Here is a 19,571-nt window from a genome sequence, read left to right on the forward strand (position 1 = left end):
GTTGTTTAGGAGAAAGCTAATGTGGAATAAATTTTAGGAAGAGGAAGGATGTATTTGGAGCTGGACCTTATAAGACAGGTATAGTTTAAACTAAGTAGTATTTCAAATAGTGTAGCATGTGTAAATGGAGCACATTAATTATACTTTTAAATAGAAAGCAACTCATAATAATTTTGAATGCTTTTAATCTGGTTCTCTGAATGGTGCTTATCTGTGGTTCAGAAAATGAGTACCAAAGTTCTCCCTGTAAGCACTAGGTGGCACTGCAGGTTAAACAATACCATTCACCTCTGTAAGGAAGACTTATTTTGCAAGAGTCGCTCTGCCCTGTGATGATAATGCCTAAGCGTTGCTCCATAATTCAGAAGCCACTCCATGGTGCTGGTGACATAAACAGGCTGTCTTTCATCGTTTACATTTCCTTTCCTCCCTGATCTGATGGATCCTCAGCACACTGTTCTCTGGTCAGTTTTGTCAGAGATGTCCTTTTGAGTGGGTTCCATCCCTTAAGAGTTTAGTGCTGGGGCTGATGCATTGAGAACAGAATGAACTAGGGGTCTGTGGTAATAATGAGCTTGTCAGACTTCTGAATTGGGAAAGTTTTGTCAGTACTGTTTGAGATAGCCCAGATTTAGGCCCTTTGGATCCCAAAGCCTTAGATATGCATGATAATACATCTGCATAAAGTAGATGCTAGGCAAGTGCTCTGCCACTGAACTGTACTCCATTCTGATCCTCACTCTGTCCTTAGAGTTGCCATCGAGTGCCCATCAAGGAAGAAAGATTGACAGTAGAGCAGTGAAGGAGCAGATGCAGTGCCAGGAATATGCTTTAGTCTCACTCCAAGGGAATGTCAGCAGCAATAGATTTGAGTTCTGAATCCACTGAAGAGTTAGGGCTTCCTGTGCCAGAGACCCACTGTGTAGTGCAGTATCAAGATTAACCCCAACAGCCCTTCTTCTCTTCCTTGTGCTTTTCCTTTCAAGTTTTATACATTATTTACCTATGCTTTCTAACTATAGCCAGTTCACACAGAGTTGCCACCATGCAAAAGCCTTGGAGCTACCACAATGCTGTCCTTGTGTTCTTAGTATCTCTCCTTAGGGTCAGGATAACCTTCAATTTGAGAAGCTTTTGAAAGTCATCCTAAAGACAGGAAAGCAGAATCCAGTGCTATTAGCTAATTCCCACACCAGGTGATTCCCCATCCTGCTCACTTTTCTTTTTCTTCTGCTCCTCTGCTAGGATTTCTGCATCTGTTTCTCCTGTTGATCCTTTGTCTGTAACACTGATCTTTTCCAGCCTTCTGTAGCCATTTTCACAGCCTGTCTTGGAGTCCTGCTATGTAGGCTTATTTAAACAGTATCCCATGTAATTCTCTTTCAAATCTTGGCTGAGCACACTCTAACTCTGGTACTTCTAATACTGGCGACATTTGGAAGCAGGGCCCCTCCTGATAAAGAGCTCATAATTACCTAGCTCTCTTTCCTCTGCCTCCTTTCTTCCCCCCCCCCCCCACAGTGATGACTACACCCTCAGCCAAGAGGGGAGCACCCCTATGAGTTAAAGTCACCAGGAACAGTAGGGGCCCTGGTTGTCAGGACAACCACTAACTTTCTGCCTCTTCCTTCTTTTGTGTCTGGCCTTTCTTCCTGGTGCTCCAGTGCTAAAGACTTCCCACCCCTCACTGCCCTTTCCCCTTGGCTGACTCAATCTTCTGAATGGGTGGTCCTTTTTAACTATCTGAAGACTGTGAATGAGCCAGACCTGCAGTTCACATGGGGCCAGCGAGGGGAGATGAGACACTGCAAGCCTTCTAGTCTAATGAAAGTGTCCTTGTTTAGTATAGAGGTTAAGCTTTGGGGGAGATTCTGACATAATTTTCATGTTATCCATAACTTAACAGGCTTCTCTCCAGTCTGGTTAGTCACTCTGTACCAGCGGCTTACTGTTTCTGTCTTTTTTTCCCCTGAGCCTGCTGGGAAGGAGGGAAACTGAGGCAGGAAGCACAAAGCTCACTGTCTTCTGCTTCCTATTATCTGGATCTGACAGGGTTGTTACAAGGGACGGGTGGGGTCACTTTCTCCATCACATACACAAACACAGAATCTTCAAAAACATTTTCTGTTTTCATTTTTCTCATTTCATCTTGGTAACTTTATGAAGAATATAGCGTAGGAATTCTCCTGTTTTAAAAGTCAGTCTGAGGTGATTGAGGTTATGCTATGGTTACTAACAAATGGTAGCAGGGAAGGCTTGACCTTCTTCAGAGGCAGATTTATGTAATATGTCTTCAAATTAAAATCTTAGAAGTGTCACAGTGTCCAGCTCTGGAACAAGTATCTTCAGACCACCTTTTGTACTCAGTCTTATTTCTGCCAGAATCTACAAGTGTCTCTTTTCTGTGCCATATTCGTTGGAAAGGGAGCCAGTTTTTGATGTTTGTCTGTGTCCCCACCCCACCCCCATCAAGCTACATTCTTTTCTTCTTTCTAATTTCAAAACTGGGTTGGAAGCAGCTTGGTGTTGTTTCATCCATCAGAAACACTTCCTAAAACACATGGGTGACTTAGTCATCGTAGGCATCTCTCATGTTTGACTTTCAGTCCTTTCTGTCTTCAGGGCTTATTTGCCAAGAAAACCAACAGAAAGAAGCATAGGCAGCTGTCAGCTGTCTCCCTTCCCCGGGATTTACAGTGTGTAGAAAGGAGCCATGGCTGGGCCATGAACCCTTGCCTTTTACCCCTTGTTCCTTCCAGCAGGATGCATAAGTATGTGTGACTTATCCATTGCATGGATTTTTCATAATAAATTCTTCATTCTAGATCAGCTAACTTATTACCAATATATTCCTGACAACATCCACCCAATGCTGGTATATTGGCACACATGTTAATTTGATTGTTAGCTTTCAAAAAGTTTATTACTAGGAGAGTAAATCTAAGGTGTATGGCCAAACATTTATGCAAATACACATGGAATACAAATACAAAACATTTTTATATTGTATATAGTCTACTGGAGTTTTTGTTTTGTTTGGGTTGGTTGGTTGGTGGTCTGTGGTTTGGGAGTTTTGTTTGCTTGGGTTTTTTTGTTGTTTTTCATACCAAAGGCTCACCATGTAGCCCAGGTTAGCTTCAAACTCTTGATCCTTCTATCTCATCTTTCCAAATTCTGGGATTGCAAGTGAATGCCCTATGCCCAATGCTTGCTTCTTTGCTTGTTTTGAGACCGTTTCACTTTGTAGCCTAGGTTAGCCTCACTGGGGATCCTCTTGCCTCAGCCTCACAGTGCTGGGATTGCAGGTTTACACTGCCATATTCCATCTTGTCCACAGTGTTTTAAATCTCACTCTCCTCCACAATAAAGATGAATAATTAGAAGCTTACAACTTGTTCTCTTCTTTAAATATTAACATATATGCTCTATCCAGAGTTTATTTCAAATTGTGGCCATTCTCTAAAGCCAGAAATTTCCCCACTGCAACACATGAACTGATAGACTTAGCTACTCTTTTTCAAGTGTAGTAATTAAACATATATTAAAAAGAGCCCCACGTACCCACAATAGGATATTGAATATCCAATAGGAGATTCAAACTTACAAACAAGGAGTTCTAGTGTGAAACTAAGGCTTTTACAAAGGAATTCTGTGTGACTTGGAGAAAGACTAAGCAGTCACTTAGGAGAAGCTCAGGAAAGGCATCCAGACCAGTTGATGACAGAAAAGAACTTGGAGAGTGAGGGCAGGTGATGAGGGCAAGTGACAGCAGCTGTGAAGATGCCAAGCACTGATGCAGAGTAGGACAAGTGTAGCCTGTCTTTGGTTCTCATAGGAGCTAAATGGTTCAGAATGCACCACATACAAGACAGACGAGAGCTTGCTCGCATGGAGCCCTGAAGACTCTCACTGAGCCTCATGAAGAACATAGCACCTGTCCACCATGGATGGGATGCAACCTACAAGCTTAATTCATGATAGCATGATCATGTTGGCCGCTTGGAAACATCACTTTAACAGTACTGTAAATAATTAATGGAAAGAGGCAAAGCTGCATTGAGGGAGACAAATTAGGAAAGAGTTAAACTGAAGGAGATGAAAGTTGAAAAGCTCAGCTTGGGCCACTGCCAGCAGGATGCTACAAGTGATAGGTTCATGAGATGTAGTAGGATGTAATGTTGGGTTGGGGTCAAGGACAAGAAGAAATTGAGAATGATTTTTACAGAGATTCTGCCTTGTGGGTTGAGAACTGTAACTAACAGAGTGACAGATCTTTCTGAATAGTGTATCTGGATAATGATTGAGAGGCTGCCGCTGCCTAAAGCAGTAGCTTTGCCTGGAATGCAAAGGATACACTTAAAGAAGCATAGACTCTGTCTCTAGTAGTTACTAGACTCTATATAGAGAATGTAAGACCTGGAGAATATATTTGCTCATACATCTGTGTTTAGTTTTGGGTTGTTTTTGTGTGTGTGGTTTGTTTGTTTGTTTGTTTGTTTGAAAGAGGGCTTAATGTATTTCAAGCTGCCCTCAGATTCAGTTTGTAGCTAAGGATACCCTTGAAGGTCTGATCCTGTTGCCTCCACCTCTTGATTGCTGGGATGACAAATGTGGGTTACCACACCAGGTTTATGTTCAGTGTCATAATCTGCAGTAACTCATGATGGATTCTAACCACAGACACCAGAAAGTCTAGAAAAAAAGTTCTGCTGGAGACCATCATTCAAGGATAAGAGAGAAGTTGAAGACAATAGATAAAGTAAAAACTGGAAAAGAGTTGCTTCACATGGAAAATCAGAGTGGATGAGAGATACTAGGATTCACAGGAAAACAAAACAGAGTGAGACTCTAAACCATACTGCTTTATGAGCTATATAACCAATGGAATTGAAATATCAGCACCAGAAGTGTTCAGGAAAGTTCTAGAATAGAATTGAGGTAGATATTGGACAGTTTACTGTGTTTGTCACTGCTGTGCTAAATGAGTGAGTAAGCCAGATTCCTGCCCTCCAAGCTGTAAGTCTTATTCTTTTGGCATTTGCAAAAAGCTGTACCAGTACAGCCATTCAGTGAATGTCTAAACAAATTGCACACACAAGTCTAATGAGGGCAAACAGAAGAATCAGCATCCAGTGAGATGAACATTGATATTGAGATCAGATTCTAGAGGAACATTAAGAAACACTGGGGATATAGACTGAGTAATGCAGAACAAGTAGTAATGGAGCTGATAGGAACAGGGGCCAGCACACTAACACACAGGAGCTAAGGTTGTGGTTCAAAATTAGGAAAGAACAGCTTTTTAAAAGAGCCAGTAATCAACTTCAAAGTCATGCTGATTAGGATAGGTGCTGGGCTGTTAGTTGCTTACACTGGGAAAGCATTTATTTACTCAGAACAGACAAATGGTATATACTCTAGGTTGTATCATTTCAGTTTTGGTTTCTTTGAAAGGAAAATGGTCTAATAAGAATGAATAAGCATGAAGGTAGAATTGAAGTTTACAATGAAAATGGAAATAATAATAGAGAATTTAAAGTATTTTGTGTGTTTTGTTTTTGTACTAAGAATTGAACTCAGGCCACGCATACGATATACAAGCATCTTTCCCTGAGCTGTGTTTAAAGGCTGGGAATACAGCTCAGCTAACCTGGAACTCACGATCCCCCCTCCCCCATCCCATCCTCACAGATCCTTTTCAGCAGATGCTTCCTCCATGTACCACCAAGCTGGCTGTATGAGTTTCAAATCCATGTACCTAACATAGATAAATCCAGTCTGTGAAACTAGATGAATTTATATTTGCCACTAGAGGTCCATAAAACAGATTATTTGTGGTCATTTGAATAAGGATTGCAGATGGACAAATGCCTTGCCTTAAAACAAACAAACAAAAAAATGGATAAAGGTTATGGGTCCTAACATCTATCTCTGGAAGTTTCTGGAGCACATTATGAAATAGATGTTATCTAAACACTCAGGAAAGAAAACAGTGAGTCCAAGACAGTAGAATAGACTCTGTAGGGAACATGTCCTGCCTGGTTATGGTAGCTTCTTTGACAGGATTATGAAAGGAAATAGTGATGATTACATGTGTCCGAATTTCAACAGCTGGTTGTTTGTTATATGTCTATACAAAAGATGGACTTACTAGATACACACACACACACACACACAGAGACAGAGAGACAGAGAGGGAGAGGGAGTGGGAGGAGAGAAAGAGAGAGAGAGACAGAGAGAGACAGAGAGAGAGAGAGAGAGAGATGCTGTCTTGGGAAGCAATTTCTAGTGATGGAGCACTGTTTCGCCCACTCCTCTCCTCGGTGTTTTTTTCATAAGTACTTTGGAAGTAACTCAACCCTAGAGGAGTGACAAGGTGAATATTGCTAGCTTAACTAAAGGCTATGCATGTTTTAAATGTACATATGTGGACTTCAGATTCAGTATCAGTTAGTGCCTTTTTGTGTATGCCCAAAAGTCATGGACTTTTGACAGAAAGCATCTAGATCAAAGAAGGCTTTGTTCCCTACACACTGCTGATCAGGTCACTTCTCAGGCATGTTTGGTTCTGGGCCCTCTAGTTAAGAAAGGAATCATAAAGCAACAGAAATCCAGAGGATGGAGTCCTCTTTTTCTCCATCATTCAAGTTATCACTAGGTGGCTGAAGGGTGTCCAACTTTGAAGTTAAATAGTCAATATATATAGCTTATAGAAGAAATGTAAGAGAGGAATAAAACTGTAATGTACCATCTTTAGAGATAGATTTACCCTGATACTTGTTAACCCAGAGGCTAGAACTAAAACAAATGACGAGAATTCATAAGGAGACAATATTTTAAAAGCACTTCTAATATCCTAGAATTATACTTTCAGTTAAGCTTTCTTAAGATCACACTGCTAATAGAGGGCAAAGGTAAAATAAAAGCCTATTTTTAGATTCAAAAGACAAGCCTTGTTTGTGCCTTGAACTTAGAGAGGGCTCTGCTTCAAAGGAGGTTGAATAGGAGTAAGTTCCCTTCCAGTTCTTAAGTTGTTTGTTCCTCTAAGCCACCTACTGTAAAGGCTTTTCACTGTTCTCATCATGTGCATGTGTAGAGTTGCTGAGATCTCATTGTTCTCAGCATGTACATGTGTAGAGTTGCTGAGATTCAAAAGTCACCTCTATGTCTCCTGGGAGACCTTGCTTAAGATCCTCAAATTCTTAATGCATATTAATTTAGCATCTCTAACTTATAGATTTTTAGTTAAAAAAGACAATGACTGTTAGGGGATAGAGAGATAGCTCCAAGGTTAAGAGCACTTGTGCTCTTCTAGAAGTACTGGGTTCAATTACCAGCACCCACATAATGATAACTCCTATCCTTGGGGATATGACACCTTCTTCTGGCCCATACTAGCCACATCTGTGGTACACAAACATACATGGAGGCAATATACCTATGCACATAAAATAAATTTTAAAATATATATTGCTTGCAATTCTCCAAGAATTATTAAAAATATATTTTTTATAAAACCATTGCCTGTCTGCCCTAGATATAAAAATAAGAAACCAGATTCTTAAGTTGTAGTGTTAAGGTCTTGTTTTGATGAACATGTCTTATAGATGTGGATGCATGAAGCATGGATCCAAACACAAAAGCAAAAGCACAGAAAGCTTGTACATACTTAATAAGCCATTTTAGATTTCACAACAGGCACATGGAGGAAGATACTAGGGTTCCTCACCCTCAGAGTTCATTTCTTCCTTATTCTTCTCCAATAGAGAACAGGAAAGGACAGTGACCTAAATACATAGTCAGAGGGCAGCAATGTTGAACTTTCTCAGACACAGCTGAGGAACTTGTGTCTGGCTGGGTTATCAGACTGAGAAGAATAAAGCTTCGGATTGATGCAGGGCTTGTGAATAAACACAAGAAGGGGCCATGGCAGGAAAACAGACTGAGAAGGGAAGCAGAGGGAAAGAAGCTGCTTTATCAAGTGTGAAATCAGCAAAAGCAACTTAATGGAAAAGGCTCCCAGGGCCTGCTTCCTCTCCCACTCTACAGATTGGTGCTGCTGAGCAGTGCTAAGTATATAATTCACAAGTACCCTGAGGGCTGATGTTTCTAGGGAATAAAAAATGGCTTGAGATGCCTCAGAATTCCTAGGCCATTATACTGTATTATTGTATTAAAACTTTTCTGAAAACTTCTGTCCATAGTAAGAAACAAATTCATATTGAAACTTTTATATTGAAACTAAATGCACATGTATACAGAATGCATACAGGTACACATGCATATTTAATCTATACATACTTAGGTACATACATGCATTAGAAACAAAACTATCCTCATATATATAATGCACTTCTATATTTTCTATTCAGTTTCTACTTAGATTTCTTAAAATGTTGATACAAGCAGTAACGCATGTTCTCTAATGCTGTCCTACCACAATTTGAGGGATTGTGCTAAGCTGCCAAGCTTTTAAAAACCACAGTGAAAGTAGCTTGATATATTGGATATAAAAGACCCTAAATCTAAGGTAGTGATTTTCAGCCAGAGCCATTTTATTCTCAGGGAACATGTGGCAATGTCTAGAGATACTTTTGGTTGTCATAGCTGCCATCTAGTTAAGGTAGAAGATCAGAGATATTAGCTCAATACTTCCTAATATGCAGAATAGCCCCTCACAGTGAAGAGTTAGCAGTCAAACCAGCAGGAAGTATTATGATTGAAAACCTTGATTCAAGGGTCATAAGGTGAGTCTACAGTTTTAATCTTCTGTAGGTCTATCTCAAATGGTAGAAAATGTCCATAAATAGAAGAACAAGTAATTAAAGGTCAGCTTTAACCTGGCCACCTTTTCTTTTCTTTTCTTTTCTTTTTTTTTGAATCAGTAGATAGTTGAGAGATCTGTTATTTTCTTTCATTTATAATGCACTGGGAATTTTGCTAGAACATTACTATTACACATATTTTCTATTTCATGATTTCACAATCATTTCTCGTATGTTTAAACCACATCAATCCAGAACCTTTCTCACTAAGCCTGCAGCTCTCTTAGACAAGAAAAGAGAGGCAGTTCAACTACCTCCATTAGACGCGGGCTCCAATATCTTCTCCCCTCTCTTTCAAGATTTGATTCTGGTGTTTGGATGTGAAGTGACCTTCTACTCACCTTGAAGTGCCATTCTAATCTCTGGTATTAAACTGTCTCTGTTTTAGGCCCTGCTCTATTTCTCTATTTGTAGCTATTTCAGACCAGGTTCTCCTGAACATGGAGTAACATGCATTTCTCTATAACTGCAAGCCCTAATTTTCAGATTTTCCTTTTGATACCTGGCCTAGCAAAAGGCCCTCTAGTGTCCCAGATGTCCCAGTGCAATCTATTTGCCCCCCCCTTTTTTTTTTGTTATTGTTGCTTGGTTTTGTTTTGAATTTGGGTCATGATATTTACTATTTTGGAGTCTCCTAATAAGACTTCCATTCAGAGCTGGCTTGACAGACTAGGCTTATGACGGTTGGGGTTGAAGTGATAAAGGTGGAGTGACAGAAAAAGACCTCTCTAAATCAAATATCAGACCTGGAATAGTGATGGCAAATAAAACCAGTGCTGCTGCAGGCTATTCTCTACCGTTTATTTCAGTGTGTTTACTTCATGTGTCTTGTATTACATAAACAATGGTGTTTGTGTTAATAAATGATGCAGCAGAAGCGACTTCTGATAACCCGTGAAGAGATGTGTGTGTTTATAGCCACCTTGAAACTTTAGATTTAGGTTAGGCAAAGGGTAAGTGAGCTGGCTATGGTAGAACACTCCCATAATCCCAGCATCACAGGGTAAAGGTAGGAAGATGACAGGTTCAAGGTCAGTCTGGGTTACATAAGGCTAGAAACCCTACTGCTGTATAACAGTTCCATCCCTGTAGCAATACAGATATCCTTTTAGCCTGACCATTCTGGTGTTAAGAATAGAATAAGACAGGGCTGGAAAGATGGTTCAATAGTCAAGAGGACAGAATGCTATTACAGAGGACCAGGGTAGGTGGCTCATAGCTTCCTGTAACTCTAGCTCCAGTGGAGCTAAAGTCTTCTTATCTCTCTATATGCCAACATGCATTTACACATACACAGATGCACATACACACATAATAAATAATAAAATATGCTTGAAAAAGGCATTTTAAAAGACTAGGATAGCATATGGAGTAGAGAAATGAAATGAACTAATAAGGAATAGTCACAAGATCATACTCTCTTGAATACTCCTTCATGTTTGTCTTCCTTGTGGTAGGTAGCTCAATTTCTGACTGAGCTCAGTAGGACTCAGAAGTTAAAGTTAGACAAAGAAGTGGAAGGGTGGAGCTGGAGAGATGGTTTGGGGATTAAGTGCATTGGCAGCTCTTACAGAGGACCTGGGTTAAATTCCCAGCCACCACATGGTGGCTGCCAGTGGTCTAGAACTACAGCCACTGGCTCCCCAACCCCCTGATCTGGCCTCCACAGGCCCTGTACACATGGTGCATAGACATACATGCATGTAAAATACACATACAATAAAAAAAATCTTAACATGAATGGGTGTGTGAAACCTTAGAGAAAAATTACAGAATAAAAGAAAGGGACCTTGGGATAGAGACTCTCATCTCTCTGTTTTCAAGAATCTCCCAGTGTTTGCCTCTATCTAGACACCAAGAAAGGCAAATTATACCAAACATCTGAATCTACAGAATTTGAACTGCATCCTATGTAATACTGAATGAAACATGCCTTAGAGATTGGATTAAATGACAGTCTAGACACTGAAGCAGCAGTAGTACATGAGGAACATGACATTTAGGCAGGAGTAGTTATGGTGGCAGTCTTCTTAGTTTGCACTTTACTGTTTTTCTCTGCTGAACTGAAATATGCATTTCATATTGTGAGGTTCAGAGCACAGGAGATCTGTTTCTAAGACCAGGAAGCCAGACAGGGCTTGGCAAAACAGGACTGCAGAAAAAATCTGGAAAGAGGAGAATTCTGGGAAGAACAGATGTTTAAGCCACATGTGATTCATGTGATCTGTGAGATCCACTCTAGAACCTCCTCCCTTTGTAGACCTTGTGGAAATTCTGTTTCTGCCAGTTTGAAACAGGCTTGCTTCAGACATTCCTAGGGTTGACTTTGGGGAGTTCATCTGATCAGCTCTGTGCTCTATCTTTGCCCTGCCTTCCAGTGACTGCTTCACTGGCTTGGAGGTTCCAGTCCTCACTGACAGTTCCACTGCTTTGCCTCCCATATTTAACTTACCAACTCAGCCACATCACCATGAGCTGAATTTTACCTTTTTGGACTTTGATTCTTCTTCCCTACATTCCTAGGATTTGAAGAATTGTAGTCAGACTTACATACATTCGTGCTTTCTGACATACTACAAGTTGTTTTCACCCCATATCCGTGCATGAAGATGCTAAATTCCTGTGGAAGAAAGCAAAGAGGACATCCTTGCCATAATGAAATTTATCTTCATTGGATAAATTAATACATACTCAAGCATATCCAACTCTTGTCCTCTGAGACATGCCCAGAAGATACCTGAGGTACCCAGGTGCTCTCTTGAGTGAGAAAAAGTTTCATGGATACATAGACTGCTTGGAACCATTTGAATTCTTGTATTACTAGCCTTAGAAGACATAAATAGAAGCAAACTGCCTTATTTCATGCTTATGTGACCACAAAGCTGAGCTAAACTTCATCCTGGCTAATGTATCTTGTCCTAAGATTCTCCAGTCTCCTCGAAGTTAGCAAGACTTTACCAATTCCCTCCAGTTTTAGAGGAGAGCTAGCACACATGGTTTACCTTAGGAAAAAGTATAAAAGTGTGTTTGGCTTTCAGTGAAGAGGGAGACGTGAGCCACCTTAACCCTGCAGAGAACCTGATCAGGTCACTGCAGCCACCTCCCTCGGGTACTGCTCTTCTATAAACAGGAACAGGAATTCTTCTTGCCACTAGATCCCTCTTGTCAGGCGGCTTAGGAGCACTGAATGAAAAGCCCATGGAAAGGAGCTGTGGCCCTAATAATAACAGATGCGGTCCTGTTGGCTATTCTGGGCAGGAGCGGCTTTGCGCCGCTCTTGATCTCTATCGAGGCTTGCCATTCTTGTCCTGCTGTTACCTTTAGACTTCCTATTCTTAGAATAGATTGTGAGCCCTGAGCTTGGGGGATTGCAGCCCCCAGGACTGGAATGCCCAGCTTGAGTGGAATGCAGACAGTCTGACAGAATGGAGGTTAAATAAAGTTTGCCCTGTCAGCCCCTCTTCTCTTGGATGGATGACAAGTAATTTGGATATAAGAGCAGTGGTATGAGCTGCCATGGAGTATGGTCCCAACAACGCTCTGGACATAAGTAGAAGCAGTTGGTGGTCTGTCCATAGCAGCATAGCCATGCTAGTCTCCAAGGAGATACATACTAAAGAGGCCTCAACAGTGACTATGTGTCACTATGAAAAAATACAGAAACAGAAAGAATAATGTTGCCATACCTTCTAAATTTTTAGCTGAGCTTCAGAATTGGCTTATCTTTTCCTTAGAAATCAAAACAAAGGGGAAATCTTCATAACCATGAAAATAGATGTCAATCAACAAGTATATCTTGATCCACAAGGTACTCTAGGGGATTTTTCAAGTAGTCTAAGAAATAGAACTCTGGTAGTACTAGTAGTCTAGTTAAAAAGCAAAGTTATAAACACATGGTAAAGGAATTCATATTTCAGAGTGAAATATCAGCTACACACCTTTGTCACAGCATCAAGTGCCAAAAAAGGCATCAGGAGGAAAGCTCTTCTGGCTGGGCATCTCGTGGGTAATTTCATGCACCAGTGTGTAGATGCACAAAAGAGTGGCTAGAAGCAATATATGGGTGTAGAACATCCTGAAGACAAGACAGAGGCCTTGCAGGTTCCTTTGCATACCAGAATGACAAGGAGAAAAAGTAAGAGAATGTGTGAAAATTACCAAAGCCTCAATTCCTGGGCAGTGTCTACAGGTTACTGAGGCCACAATGGTTTCACTAGAGCAGAGATAAAGTTGGGTGCAGCCCTGCTCCAACATGAGGACACTTTAGCATCTTCTCAGCAGTGCCTACCGTAGTATTATCACAGTTGCTTATCTTGAAATGATGCGATCCCAGTGTTGAGCTGGCTTGGTTTCCATTATGAAGATTGATGTTGGCACTCTCAGTCTATCAGGACGACTGTAAGAAAATACAGTGAAAACTAGTAAAGCTTGTAAACAGTGGAAATCCACTGCTCACCCTTCTTGAGGATGGGTGAGGGTCCAGACACTGGCAGACTCAGTTATATTTTGATTCACAGACTCTATCTTCTGCCTATGTCCTTACATGGTAAAAGGTGAAGTGTCTAGAAGTTTGTATCTTTTTAGAAAGAACATCATATTCACATTCATAAGTGCTGTGGCCCATGCTCTCTCTAATCACCTCAAGGTCATGCTCACAAATATTGTCCTCTCACTGTTGATATTTTAAAATACAAGTCTGAGAAAAAAAGGTAGACAATGCAGCCCATTGCCTTGAAAATGCTGGGTTTCCTGAGCTTTCTTCTCTCTTCTGCCACAGGTGGCTAGAAGTACAGGTGGCTAATCTAACATGTCCCCAGCGTTGGGCACAATACCTCCGCCTTCTTCGGGAATCTATCTGGCCTGGTGGAGTGCTGCCCAAGTTTCCACGGCCTGGAAGGACTCAGGCACAGAAAGCAGCTACTGAGAAGCAGGCTTTGCAGAGCTTGATGGGTCTCCTTCCAGGTAATGGGACCAGTGAGATGGTGACCATGGTAATGTATAGTCTTCCTCCCAGCCTGCTCTGCCATCACTGCCTGACATCCTTCCCCATCTCCAGAAGGACATTCAAAGTCCAAATGAGCCATTTCTCCAACTGATGGAAAGGTGGTCTCGGCTGTAATTCTTCTATACCTCACTCAAGTGATAGCAAGGAGTGGAAGAATCACTTTGGCCACAGATACTAGGAACAGTCCTGCAGACATGTGGGTTTAAAACTTTGGGGCAGTTCCAGAAAAGCTGTTACTGCAGCAGCAGATATCAGCACCATTCCTACCACATGAAGATGTTAAGTTCTCTGCCAACATGGGGTTTAGAGACCAGAGAAGAACATAATGTTTCTTGCAGAGCTCACACTCGATGAACTGTGTTCTTAGCAATAGTAAAAACACAGCCTGAGAAGGGTGTTTTTCTTCTCTTATGTTTTTTTCAAGGGCAGGGAAACCAGTTTGTTGTCTGTGGCTGTTGTAATGGGAAGAGTAGTGAACTCAGCCTGAACAATCAGCTTGAGTTAACTTTTTCCAACCTAAACAGTGACATCAAAAATAGCCCTGCACTTTTGTGGCAGATTGTAAAGCCCTTTTGAGGCTCATTCTTAGTTACACACTCAAGATTGTCATGACTTTCCTCTGTTCTACGGGGTTTCATTTGGCTGTGCAGCTTAGGGCTATGCTAGAAGTAGCCTAGCTGTGAGACGCAAAAGTTCCGGAAGATGCTCTTCTTTGATTCTAAGGCTGAAACAGTAACACAACTGTCTCATTTGTTTGTTTAACTTCAGATTTTTTAGTAGAAATCCTGGGGGTGAACAAGTGTCAGCTGAGCTGGAGTCTGGTCTTGGAATCATTCCAGCAGTCCCTCATCAACAGGTAGGCTGGAACATGCATGCTTAGCCAGCACAGGTAAAGCTGTCTACTGTTGTGGGTGGAAAGGTTGGTAAGCACAGAGCTCATTCTCAGAGCAGGACTGTACTTGACGTGCTGACTAAAGGATCCAATATCAGATTTTGCACACACTCAGTGGAAGCCATGCTGCTGACTTTGGAGTGGATCGTGGTCAGAAGCAGCTGTAGGACCAGCCACTGTCTATATTTGGAAGAATTTAGTGCAGACCCAGCATGAGCTACTAAAAATGCCCTATTAGCCTCCAGGCAAGAATATTCCTCATATCTAAATGTCATAAAATGTTATACTTTTTATACAATTACATTAGCACTTAAGCACTATGCTGAGGAAGTGTGATCAGTGGTTCTTCCTAACATCTGCAAGTCCATATGGCAGGAACCTACCCTGGCCTTTGCAGTTCAGGTTCCCAGCTTCACAGCAAAGCTGTGGTTAATATTGAGATCAGAAATTTTCACTGTTTAATGGGATCATAAGAATCATATAAAGGGACTAGAACCTAGCTTTGAGAAAGTATCAAGTGCCCTTGCACCTGCCCTCCCAAGCCCACACCATAATCTCTCAGCTCTCAGTCCTCGGGGATTCAGTTTATGGAGAGTAAATCCACAGGGATGTACCATAACAGGAGTCAACTGTTATCTGACATCACAACAGTTCTCAAGTTCTACAGAGTAGTGCTAGAGAATGTCATTTCATACAGTACTGTCCTTGAGCTGTAGCTTTCAGTAGTGCAATAAACACTGATTCATGGCAGCCGCCTCACAGATCCTGCAGCTTCTGGTAATGTTGAGCCCTCTTAGAGTTCTCTATGAGATGGGAGTTGTACAACATCACTATAAGGCTGGCCCTCTTCTCAGTTGTTTGTTCTATGCATTTGTTTCAGACATTTGATTTACTGCCTTGGAGACATTATCCTGGAGTTCCTGGACCTCAGTGCCTCTGTTGAAGAGTGTGCTCCAACCACCTCTGCCTCAGATTCCCCAGGCAGCCTCAAGAAGATGTCTGTCTCCACTTAGCTAGGATACCATCTCCAAATGCTTGAAAAAGAGAGCTGTTCAACTTTCAGAGACAGCTAGGATGCCTGTGCCCTCTGGAGCTAGGCTAGCTTAGCTGTCCTGCATCTCAGAGGCTCAGTTTCCCTACCAGGTCTCCCTTAGTAGCACATGACAGAGCTACATAGCCTATTTGCATGTGTACCTGTTTCTATATTTTTGATATATGGATTGCTGCAGGGAGGAGGTCTTGTTTCCTTGGGAACAGAAGCTGTGAAGCAGAGGCTTTTCCTTTGTCTTCTCGCCATCATGGTTTGCCAACAGCTTGGTCCTGTGCATGCGTGCACCTAATCCACAAATGTACAAGTGGTATGTAATACAGGAGAAAACTATAGCCAGATTTCCTGGGAGGAGAAACAGTCTCCTGAGCTTTCTTTTCCTACCTGGAAACTAAACATTTATTCAGGATCACTCCCTCACCCTGCCTAGTTTCCCAACAATTCCAGAAGAAGAGGGAAGGAAAGTATGTCTCCAGGGACTTGCTCTTTGGCTATTTTATGACACTGTGGACTTCTAAAGGATGTCAAGAACGCTGCTTCCTTGGGTGGCTATACTTTTCCTGTCCAGAAGGCTTCAAAGCACGTTGTCAACCTGGTAAATCTACCCCACCCTTCACACCCTTTCCTGCGAGAGTTTACAGAGCAGATTTTCTTAGCTTTCCTCCCAGCCCCTACCCAAGAGCAAATGCATTTTGGATTTGTAACTTTCCCTCTATCAACAGAATTGCATGGCAAGTTACATATTTGGTCTCAGTATTTCCAAAGAGAAGGGAAAGTACTTGTTCCATGGCTGAGGGTGTACAAAGAATAGACATCAGGGGATAAGTGGGGATCCCTCCACAAGACCCTGGCAAGAATAATACAGCAAACTTGCAGGATACAGATTTTACTTTCTGTTCCTTAAAGAATGAATTAGTCCTTAGGAGTCCAGCAATAAAAGCAGAACACTCTGTGTCCACTGGAAAGATGGAGCAACTGAGAGCAGCTGTTAGAGGAAAAAGGAGTTAGAGGGAAAGTCACAAGGGAAGTGCTGCTGCCCAGTAAATGCATATGAATAACTGGCATCCCCAGGATACCATATGAGAGACCATAGCCAACCCTCAGCTCAGTGGCTCTGTGTAGCTCTAGCCTTGCTACACTAAACTATGGGATCCACATGGATGGGGGTCATGGAGAAAGCCTGATGAGAGTTGGGAAGGCATCAAGAGCCCATATCAAGGTTTTCACAGACTCTGAAGTATGTGATGAGCACACAATTAAAGTCATTCATAGAAAAAAGGTTGTGAAATTGTGTTACTCTCCTGTCCTGAGAGGCTTGTAACTGTATATTGCACTCTAATGTGACTGGGAGTCTTGGCCATGGTTTTTGCTTAAAAAGAAAAAAATGGTGAATGAGATAGATTCATGGCCTCTTCTGGCCTTGAAACTTGATGGCTCTAAAGTTCTTAAAATATCCCCTTCCCTAGGCCCTCAGAGGCAAAGGTAATTCAACATGTTGTCCTCTGAGTGCCTGCTAGGGATATGGTTTCAGGGGACACCTTAGAGCTGATCTTGTGGTTCCTGGGGTAAAGGCTACTTTATTCTGTATTGGTGGAATGAGCAACCCTGATTTCTGAAACACTTCTCTCCTAACACCCACCCCTTCACATGGCCATAGCTACCTGTGTCCATTTGATCCATTTGAAAAGGGATCTTTTCATGTCTGCTGCCCAGAGAACTTCCCTATATTTCATTTTATATAACAGGAACCACTTTTGCTCCATCTGCCCTCAAAAGATAAGCTATCCTCAAAAGGGAAATAATAAATATAACCAAGGCTATATCAAAACCCACCCGGCTTTGATAAAGACTGGCTAAGTTTGGTAGCAGGTTCAGACAAGATCATCAGCATATGGGGGAAAGCCACAGGTGTTGGGATGACACTCTAGGTTGGAGTGGGAAAGCAGGGAGAGCTGAGCCCACACTGCTCCACTTCATTATTTTCCTGTTTGTTTGGCCTTTTAAAGACTCAGTTTGCTCATTTAATTCATAATATTAATGAAATAAGACCAACACCAATTCTGTTTTGATTGCACATTTGTAAAAAGATGAGTAATGGGTGGATCTGAGCTCTTTCTGGCAATTTCTAAATGCCATCTTTTTTGTTATTTATTGAAGTTCAAGAATGCTGTATATAATTATATAGCTTTATATAAATATATAGAGCTTATATAATATATAGTAGTCCATTAATTTTATTTCCAAGCTTCTGGATTAGGTTTTGTAGAACCTAGAAGGAAAACACTCTCCTAAATCCAAGCATAGGAAATGTATTTGATATTAATGAATGTTGCCCTGACTTCCATTTTGAAGTTTCTAGCATACAACATGATCTTTTGTTGTAAAGGTACCATGGAGTTTTTTCTATAAACACTGTTGTACACCACATCTCTAGATTTCCATTGTGTGTAACTTTATACTCAGTGAATAGCAAGTTCTCCTGTCCCCTGGAGAGTGGTGGTTGCAGATTTGATGGTCGCCATTCCACATTCTGTATATGTGCATCTATACACTACAAGTGAGTGGAGTTGTATAGTGTGTGCCCTATAACAGGCTTATTTCACTTGGTATTATGGCTTCTGGTTCATCTATGCTTCAGCATGTGAAAAGTTTTTTTTTCAACTCAACAATGTTCTATCTTATGGATACACTCCATTTTTTTCATTTATTTGTCCAGTGGTCAGTGGTTTTATTTCAAAGGGAGCTACAAGTGTTTCTGTGGATCCCCACGTTCAAGACTTTTTTGGATGAAAGTACCCCAAAGTAAGATTGCTGGATGTGTTTGAATATTTGAAACACCTTCACACTGTTCTGTGTAGAAGCTCCATTTCTATCAAGAGTGCCTAGAGGTGTATGTGCACTCACACATTTAATAATGCCTTCCTCACACATGTGGGGTGCTGCTCCACTATGGTCTTCATCGGTATAAGCCAGATCTTCTTGAGTCCTTCATTGCTTTACTCAGTCCATTCCTTTCCAAAGACCAATCTTCCTTTGCTCTTAGCACCTAACAGCTGTTAGGTCCTAGATGGGCTGACAGTGTAAACACAGTCCCTGGCTGTGTGAGTTAGGCTGTTCTTGACAGGAATGAAGGTGCTAGGAACATTGTGATTTTTTTCCATAAAGTTGGTGCACATAAGTTAATGAGTCCCAGGGCTCACTGATTCAACAACTCTGGAACCTCACAAGAGCTGTTTTTGTTGTTTGTTTTTCTGCTCTTCCATCTTAAACAGTTGTGGTCTGTCCTGAGACTCTCTGATCTATGTTTACTATGCTTCCTGACACTGCATCCAGACCTACTGCCTGAAAGGATAGGGCATCTCTTTCAAAGAATGAGGGATCCATGCAGGAACCCCTCCAGGAATCTTACTTTTTGCCCTGACCCTCAGTGCCAGTATGTGCATGTTAAGAATGGTTGGCTTGAAGTACTACTTTACTTATTGCCCTGGCCCTCAGTGCCAGTATGTGCACAAAAGAATGGTGGGCTTGAAGTAGTACTTTACTCCCAAGGACACAGCACGTGTTAAATGAAGGTCAGACAGATAAAAGAAGAGTTTATCAAGAAAGAAGCAATTGATAGACATTGCCTCCCTCAGGAGTCATTCTAACCTTAAGTCTCCACGGAATTCTAAGAGCTCCCATTTGTTGAAGTCATTACTTGAAGCACTACATATATTATTGCTTACCCAGAAGTCAACACTGTGAGGTTAAGCCCTGCCATGTTCTATTTTATAGATGTGGAGCATGACACCTATGTTTACA

The 19,571-nt window shown here is 41.5% G+C and overlaps 1 protein-coding gene across 1 annotated transcript in view; it reads left to right on the plus strand.

The window, feature by feature from the left end:
• Positions 1 to 18,197, plus strand: part of Snx19 (sorting nexin 19) — a 37,466-nt gene extending 19,269 nt beyond the window's left edge. The window contains exons 9-11 of the mRNA XM_076924564.1: positions 13,603 to 13,787; positions 14,599 to 14,686; positions 15,603 to 18,197. Coding sequence (XP_076780679.1) covers positions 13,603 to 13,787; positions 14,599 to 14,686; positions 15,603 to 15,735 — 406 coding nt within the window. The 3' untranslated portion in view covers positions 15,736 to 18,197. The remainder of the gene's footprint in view (positions 1 to 13,602; positions 13,788 to 14,598; positions 14,687 to 15,602) is intronic.
• Positions 18,198 to 19,571: the final 1,374 nt, after the last annotated feature.

This window comes from Arvicanthis niloticus, chromosome 26 (assembly GCF_011762505.2).
Source record: "Arvicanthis niloticus isolate mArvNil1 chromosome 26, mArvNil1.pat.X, whole genome shotgun sequence".
In the NCBI taxonomy this organism is placed as follows: Eukaryota; Metazoa; Chordata; class Mammalia; order Rodentia; family Muridae; genus Arvicanthis; species Arvicanthis niloticus.